Genomic DNA, 9,220 nt, shown 5'->3' on the forward strand with positions numbered 1-9,220 from the left:
TCAACAAGATGTGTATGAGAGACAGTATATTATATATATATATATATATATATATATGCGTGTGTGTATGTATATAATTATATATACAGTGGGGTATTGGTTGGGGATAGCCAGCAGTAACATAAATTATTAAATTAATAAACTGCTTACCAAGTTGACAATCATTCCCTATCCACAAATGTTTACATTTCCTTTCTCCACAACTTCCAGTGGCTCTATTACATGGCCCATCATCTTCACAATGACAATAGTACTTACACAGTTCCCCATACTTTCCAACAGGACATGTGTCAGGAACTACATATAAAGGAAACATTTTTAAAACATTTTGTAAAAGAAAAGCATCACAAATTATTAAAAAGGCCGAGCGGACATTTTAAGAAGCAGAATGTAAAGACAAACATTGAAATATGCCCTTAAAACGCCAAAAACTCCGTTCTCTATTACACTCTCCCAATAAGTCTTTAGAGTATTAGAGCCCAAAGAAACCACTGAGCGTTTAAGTGACCATTTTTCATGTTAGGTGACAAAATAATTCCCTATAAATTTTGAAGGTCAGTCTCAGTTAATTGTGGGGATTGGATTGTCTGGTATAGATGTACAATAATTGTTCAATTAATGCCTCTCTCATACATGTGCTATTCTCGAATAAGTGTCAAACACACAACCTTCATCGATAAGCATAAAACGTTTAGCTACATACTATTACATTTGCAAAATGCAAATAAAAAATAATTTTCTCTTTGACATTGTCCGATGTATGAATACAATTAAAAAAGAGATGGATATGCCAAACCTTGACAGTTCTTTCCGGAATATTCATCTGCACATGGTCCATCTGGACATCCGATACTTGGATCGCATTCCACACCATTTGCACAGTGGCATTCCTCGCTGCATGTTGATCCGTATTTCGCCATTGTTTCACATCCTATAAACCAATAATAGTTCCAGTGATTGTATATTCTAATAATCAGTTTTACAGTGCATTAATTATGTGGTATACTTGCCATCGCATCAATATATCCCACACAATGAAATAAAATGGCAGAGGATAACCATTATTATTCTTTTTTTTTTCTTTATTACCTAAATTCAAGACATGCAAGACTCGGGTGTCTGGTGCTACACTAGCCCAACTTTGTCACTTCCCCAAGTGTAATGTCACCGATATCTATATGTATTTAAAATATTAAAGACAATGCTCAACACCATATTTCGATAATTTCATATACTTTTGCAATAATTTTTTAAAACCTTGTTTTAATTTAATATATGAAATCAGACTTTTCACAACTGTTTAGCTCCTGACAGGCAGTGCATCTTCACCATTAATACAGAAAATGAACAAAAGGCTACACTGCAAAATGGTTTTCTTTCTAACTGAAGATATGTAATGAAACATTACTCTTTGCAAATCTAGTTCTATAATTATGTTTATTTGAAATTAAACTTTTTAATTTTAAGTTTAATTTTGCTTAACTTTTTTGCAGTTAAGACCACCATAGCCAGCCATACAAGAGCATCCTAACGGATCTGGAACACACGCCAACATACCGGAACAACCAGGATTGCTACTGCTACAAACAATTGAGCAGTTTCTTGCCCACCTGTTGTTACCACATCCTGGTAATAAACAGTAAATAATAAATAGATAATAAAATTGTAGGAATAATAATAGTAAGATTTAAAGTATACTTCAACTTCAATTTCCATAAATTTGATAAAATTTGACAATTCTAATTTTAACAGATATTACTTAATAAATGATTGAGCATTATAATAAACTAAGTCATTTTAGAGTTAACGAGGGTTAACTATTCGAAAAATCAATCCAAATTTAGAAAGATTTTCATTTTACGCTGCCTTAGCATTTAGTCAAACCAGTCAATTTTTAGACAAAATTATAATGAACAAAAAAGTAATTGTATTTTGTGAAATCTGTTCGTCAAATTTGCACAAAATAACATAATAAAAGTCCTAAAAAATCCAAAACATTGTTAATTTTAAAGATATTTAATGAGTTAAAATCAAATGGTTTATCGCACAACTGCTGTGTTGATGCGTGTAAAAGCATGTCGTTGCCAAGCTGTTGCTAACGAAAAAAGAATATTGCCAAGACTGTCACCGATAATGAATCGCGTCGGGCTGCGTCGTCCGACGCTGTCTGAGTTGGCCTGGAAATTAAAATGTCCGGGAAAAAGTTTTTGATCACATGACTAAACGACGGTCGCTGATTAGTTGGTTCAGGCCCGTAGCCAGGTTCTTCCAAGGGAGGGTTTTCTGGGCGTAAGGTCCACAGTCGAAACCCCGGTGGGGTCGGCGAAACCCCAAACCAAGAGGATTTTTGTGCTTTATGGGTCTAAATAATGCTATAAAAGCAGATATGTTTGAAAATGTCTTATCTGGGTGGGTCTGCAGTGCATTAAGGTACGTTCACATCAAGCCCGGATTCCGGTCCGGACTCCGGACCGGAATCCGGGCTTGATGTGAACGTAGCTTTAGTTGGGTTGGAGGACTTATTTGGGAAATTTAAAGAGGGGGTTTCGCAAGAAAAGAGAGAAGTTTGTTACTAAAGGGAGGTTCTCCCGAACCATAAAAACCCCTGCTGGATACGGGCCTGCGGTTTATCTGTCAATCAAATCTCGTCGAGATGTTAATTAGGTGAAAAGGTGAAGTTTGATGTACATAATCAAAATGTCAAAGTAAAATAAAAATATGAAGTTTGCGTCTCTGCGTGGTGTCAGTTACGATTTTTTCACCAAAACTACAGTCAGTTGTATTGAATTTTGGGTGAACATAATATTTTGTTTCTATCCTAAAACATTTGTTTTACCAAAACTACAGTCAGTTGTATTGAATCCTGGGGGACAAATACATAATCCGGTGACATCATCACACACTCCCCCACTGTAGCACGTAGGACACAAGTGCTGACAATCTGGACCCCAACGAGCTGCAGAGCAACCTGTTGGAGAAAACAGGATCAATCATTATGCGTCTAGTTAAATACATTAATATGTAAATAAAATTAATCCTTCTTTGGTCCATCAAAATGCAAACATCCTGTGATTGGCAGTTAATGTAGGTCTATGCAAGAATATTCTCACGCAATCGTGTAAGACTACATTACGTCCACCACAAAAGCTTTGTCGACTATCAAATTATATGTAAAAATAAAATGTGATATGCCCAGATTTGGGTATTATTGTGGCACCACCATGCCCATATATGGGCATATCACACAAGCTGATAGTAACAGAGCTCTTCGCTTTCAGCCGCACATGCAAACCGACTCGTCAAAAACTATCTCGGGTAATACAAACGTGAATGTTCTTCTATATAAAGTTAAAATACCGTTGCAGCAACACAAATTGTATCTTAACTTAACTAGTGAGATATATAGTAAACAAATAAGTATTAAAAATGTTTTGAAAACAACCCTGAATTGAAACAAATTATTTTAATATAAACTAAAAATTGTTAGCTGGGATTTCAATTTAAAAGATTTTTTCACATTAGAGGTGAAAAGGGGTCTTCTGTGTTCCACAAACACTCTTCTAAGTCCGGGACACAAACAGTATTGAAATTTAGTTTGTGTAAAGCATTATGCGTATGTGTGTGTGTGTGTGGGGGGAGGGGTGTGTATGTTTGTTTGTGAGAGGGATTGTCAGCTACATGTAGGACAGTGATTTATTCTACTATACTATTGACAATCCTTGGTGGATGATGTGTGCCTAAATGAAAAATAATATAAAAATAAGTATTTCAAACATTGTGTTATTGTTAATCACTGGAGATCAACATTCCCTTGATGCATTTACCTCGTACAATGAGCCTCATGATAGCATGTTTGCCTTCACTTCTTCTATTATTTAAATAACATTCATAGATTCCAGCATCAGCTTTTGTAACATACTCAATATAAATGAACTCTGAACTTTTCAAACCCTGAGAGATTCTCAGAGTTCCAATTTCATCACTTTTAAAATATATTTGACATTAATTAATACGATATTTAATTTTTTTGTTCAATGTGAATAAACTTTTGCCAAGTTTTCCTTCTGTAATTAATTAAAATACTTAACAAATCTATAAATGAACTCTGAACTTTTCAAACCCTGAGAGATTCTCAGAGTTCCAATTTCATCACTTTTAAAATATATTTTTGTTATCTACGTGTTAATGTTTTAGGATGGAATAAGACTGCTCTTGATTTTATGAATCAAAATAGTGAATCATTTTTTATAGAGTTACCAGAAAGGATTACTCTAAAGTGAATTAATCACTTCATTTATTTAAACCAAGGTTACTAAAAATCTAAATCATGTAAATCATGTTATTAACGGATAGGTCGCTCGTTTTTCTCTTTAATTTTTAATATTTTATTTAATGAATGAAGTCGATGAACTATAAAGCCGGACAATTATTTCGTCGTACGACCTTCGGCCAATGAATCCCAGCTTAAGTGTACTAACCAGATATTGTTGCTACCAGTGAGACCTTTAGACCCATGGTATTCTTGACAATTTTATCATGCCTGAAAGCTACTTCATTGTTTGACGTGATAGGAAAGATCTTAGAGGGGTGACCTAATTTTGTATATTCACGAAAATGTGATGTTTAAATGAATTATCATGATTCAGTGAAAAGATTATGAAAAAACTATCTGAACCAGGCGGATACTAAGACAATTTACAAATATTTCTACTGGTTTGATCTACCACACCCTGAGCTCTGTTGGGATTTGACGTGTACGTCATAGTATATAATGTGTGGATCATCTCTGTAAGCTATCGTGACAAATTGAGTCTTGTGGTTAAAAAAAATGAGTTATTGATATGTGTATATACATGACTATATATGCTTTATTTTGGTCTTCGAATTAGGCCTACAAATATACTTAAAAAATTTGCCACAACTGAGTAATTTTGTGTTGGTTTTCCTAATAATTGTGAAAGATAGCTTTACAAAGCAACCTCAAAGACAACCTTACGTTAGGTAACTCACCTCAGAACTTTTGCAACCATTGATATTAAACTTATTAGAAACCCATTTGTTGTTAAAATATCACTTCACATGTGTTTTCTTAAATTGACCTGGCAAGACTTATTTTGTAGACACCTCACATTTGTGGTGAAAAACCAGACACATGTATTATTTTGACACTAATTTATAAGAAGCATATCTCCCTCCTAAATGTTAAGCACCCCTTGGTCTTTCTGAGCATAATGTCGCTTTACTTTCACTATTCAAATTTCCGATAGTCATCTATTTCAACACGGCGACAAATCATTAATACAGAACGGACAGTAAATTCGTGGATGATTTGTCATCTATTTGAAGGTAAGAACTTTACAGGCTCAGTGATTGTGCGAGTACCTCAGTCTAAATAGTATTGGAAAACATGAACGAACTAATTGATAAACATTTTCCATGGACTGTAAATAAAAGGTGTTAGTAAGACAAACTCAGATAACTTCAGATTTTAAACCGATGGTTCACAAGGAAAAGTTGTTTTTTCTAAGGACAAAAATTCGGCTGAGTTTCGCCAAATTAGGCATATCAACTAAATGACATGATAAAATGCTATAAACATTGGGCGTCCTTTTAGATCTTAGAATGTGGTGGAGTAGAGTTACGAAGTTGATGTGTGCCCGGGTAATCAATACGTTCTCGCCGACAATATCAACGAGTAGCCTACCTTACCTTATTCACATCTGCATTAACCCCTGCAGCATGTTGATTTGAATGACAATAGTGATAATACTGACATTCCTTCACATTTGATAATAGACCCAGAAGCTATTGAGTGCAAACTCAATAAGCTTAAATGTAACAAATCCTCTGGTTCGGACAGATTTGGACCCTGAAAATATATACTAGTGTAATTTTAAGACCTCTATGTGCAATTATTAAATCTATTTATTCTATTCTAGAGGGGTATATTCCTGATATTTAAAAATGTGTGGGTGTAGACCCGATCCCAATAGAACTCCAACTAAAACTATTGAAAATGACATCCGGCCCAATTTCCCTTGCATATACAACGCTGATTGTTTTCGGAAGTATAATAGGTGAGAATATCTGGGATATAGGCCTAAATTATGTTTTAACAACGATAGCTGCTCTCGTTGTTTTTAATGAATGCTACCGATATCTTTCGAAAGAAATAAATAAAAATAAGAAAAAAACAATAACTAAGAATAATTCAGTTGCAGACATACCTTGTTTAAGTATTATACAATGCTAACAATGTGGCTCTTGTCAATCGCTCTTGTAGCCCTACCTAGGCAAGGCATCCATGTGCAAAGCTGTTGTGTTTGTTTATCCATGAAAAAAAGCACGCCGGGAAAGTTTGCCTTACCAGGAAAAGGTGACGTAATCTAGCTTATGACGTATGCATGCTAAATATATTGTGAGTGTGACCAAAAAAATTAAATATTCTATTAATAAACTACAAGGTTTGTAGGCGTAAATTCCCTTAATACGAATTAAGGGTTGCACAATCTCCTTGCCATACAAATTACAGCTCCCACTGACGTCTCAGTCGAGAAATACGGTAGCTGAAGTTTTTCTTGCAAATCCGACTACAAAACCATCGAAATTTCACGTTCCACTTTTGACCAGCGTGACCACTCACAATTTTTGATATACCCAATGACTGGGTCGAAATTACCCAAGATTCAGCAAAAATTTCCCAAAATTACCCAAGCTTCCTGAAAATGCATTGAAATTTGAAAAATACGTGTTTTTCGCATGTATTGTTTCCCTTTTCGTTAAATTTATAATCCATTTTTATTGTAATTGTTTGTGTTAATTATTAAAATTAATATTCAGGAGGTGATAATACTTATAGAAGTATGCGACAAGCGAGTTAAAACTTCGTTTAGAAATGCTTGAGATCATTGACACTGATTTAATTTAAAATCAAAAATTTCATTAAGCATGTAACCTATGTACGCTACGGAAATACACATAGGCCCTACGAAGAATGTGTGTATAAAATAATACGATATTTTTGACATAAAATAATACGATATTTCTGACATTGTCGACTTTACAAATAGGCCTATAGCGTAGCCTATCTAGTCTTGAAATGGGGGAGCTTGTGTGAGAGCACGAAGCTCAATGATTAGGTGAGAGGTGCTAGTTCGTAAAATAAGGTGATACTTTTGTTGGGGTGGGGACTGGATGAGGCGTTATTTGGCTTTAGTTTTTTGGCGTCCCCACCCCCGCAGGCACCCCTAGGTACGCCACTGCTGACTGATATGCAAGGGGCTCCCAACATGTTTTCGCCCCCGCCCCATGACTCATAGTTACACCACACTGGCGTACACCATCGTTAGATTTCCGTAAAGCTTACGACCTTACAGTAGATCATGAGATCCTTTTTGTGGAATTCGTAGATTTGGTGTTGAAGCTCACCTTCCTAAGTGGGTTAGATCATTCCTGTGCCAAACGCAAACAGTGTGCAAAGCGCATTTTCCCCCATGGAGAAAATTAGATAGTGGCATTGCACATGGCTTGTGATGGGGGCCCATGCTTTTCATTGTCTGTGTCGATGACTTACTGACTTGAATGCCATGCGTAAAATATATGGATGACACCACTGTCTATGCGGAGGGACAGAGTTAGTGGGCTCCAGTCCACTTGTCGATATGTTCATAGGCTTAAAACAATTTAATTAATCTAAACTCAAAAGGACCGTTTGACTGTTCGCCCGTTCGAAAAGATCGTTTAACTGTTCTTGTTTTTAAACAATCGAAGGAACCGGAAAGCTGAAGTTGACTCTATTTGTAAGATGGCTAAACCAGACACTTACTTAAAAAAATCATAATTTTTTCAATTGTTTTTGCTTTGACATTAAGATTATGTACATCGAACTTTACATTTTCATCTAATTGTTAAGAGTACAACTACAATAAATAGCTAATTAGCCATAGCGCGCAAACCGAGAAAAAAAGATTTTTCGTTTTCATGAACAGACAGAAATTTCAATTGAGTTGTTATCAGCCGAAAACGTTCAGTTACTATCGTTGATCAGGTTATAATTAAATGATTAAATTCCTTAACTTTTCAATAGGTATAGCGTTACCCTCTTGCAGCATAACTTGGAATAGGCCTATACACATGCATCAAGTATCACGTGTGGAATTAGTAAAAACATAATGGTTTTAGCAGGATAATCATATGGTAACCATAGAGGCGAAAACAAACTGTGCCGCTGACATCGGATACCGTGCACAGCGCGTAAAATGAGATTTTCCGTTTTCACGAAGACACAAACTTCGCTGTGCGTTTAAACTAAGCTGGGTATATTTTTATCGTTTCACGAACAGATATAAACTTTTAACGCTAATTAACAGGTTAAAAGTTAAAAAAACGAAAAATAAATTGAACATTTGGATTGTTTAATGCTTTATCTTTATACATATGGAAAAAAAATATATATATTCGGGCATCATGGAAAGCGCCACATCAATATTTTTTATAAGCGCCGCTCTCGAATAAGTCGCCGCTCTGAAGCCTCCAAAAATTTCATAAGCGCCACGGCGCTTATTTGAGCATACGGTATGATTCTTCAAGTTAGTTACGATCAGGAAATTCAATGGGCATATTCGACTGGTTCATTTCGATGACTACGAATTTTTGTTGAGTATTTTACGTAGGATTTTACCGCTGCGCAGTTGGGCGTGGTTTAACGAAGAACGACCAGTCGAATACGGCCAATGTTAAATAATCCAAAGCTGAAGAGAGCAAATTGAGACTTGAAGAAAACACCTCATAGACTCATGACTTGCTCACTCTCATAACCTTATGTTACTAAATATCCTCTGCCTAAAATGCAACCCTAAAGGCCAACTCAGACAGCGTCGTACGACGCAGCCCGACGCGATTTGTTGTCGCGTCGGGCCAGTGTGAGTTGAACGCAGACGCGATGGTTTGCGTCGGTGGCAGTCGCGTCGTAGAATATTAAACATGTTTAATATTTCTCACGACAGCTTAAGACTGTTCCCGACGATAAATCGGGTCGGGCTGCGTCGGCCGACGCTGTCTGAGTTGGCCTTTATAGAACTAAAACTGTATCTTTAAGGATGGTGAATTGAAATATGGAATTAAAAAAATTTAAACAATTATATTAACAATTTCTAGTATAAACACTAACTATGCCTATTTTCATCAATTTTTCTTTCACAGCCGGGTGCGTATCTCTGTG

General features: G+C 35.8%; 1 protein-coding gene across 1 annotated transcript in view; it reads right to left on the reverse strand.

Moving 5' to 3' along the window:
• The window catches only part of LOC117119459 (phosphatidylinositol phosphatase PTPRQ-like), a 23,731-nt gene extending 22,809 nt beyond the window's left edge, over nucleotides 1-922 (reverse strand). Inside the window, exons 1-2 of the mRNA XM_033264293.1 lie at nucleotides 797-922; nucleotides 151-297 (exon numbers count right to left, since the gene is read on the reverse strand). Of these exons, the coding sequence (XP_033120184.1) occupies nucleotides 151-297; nucleotides 797-920 (271 nt within the window). The 5' untranslated portion in view covers nucleotides 921-922. The remainder of the gene's footprint in view (nucleotides 1-150; nucleotides 298-796) is intronic.
• Between the last annotated feature and the right edge of the window lie 8,298 nt (nucleotides 923-9,220).

This window comes from Anneissia japonica, unplaced genomic scaffold (genome assembly GCF_011630105.1).
Source record: "Anneissia japonica isolate Jap-2015-1 unplaced genomic scaffold, ASM1163010v1 scaffold287990_len610157_cov183, whole genome shotgun sequence".
Classification (NCBI taxonomy): Eukaryota; Metazoa; Echinodermata; class Crinoidea; order Comatulida; family Comatulidae; genus Anneissia; species Anneissia japonica.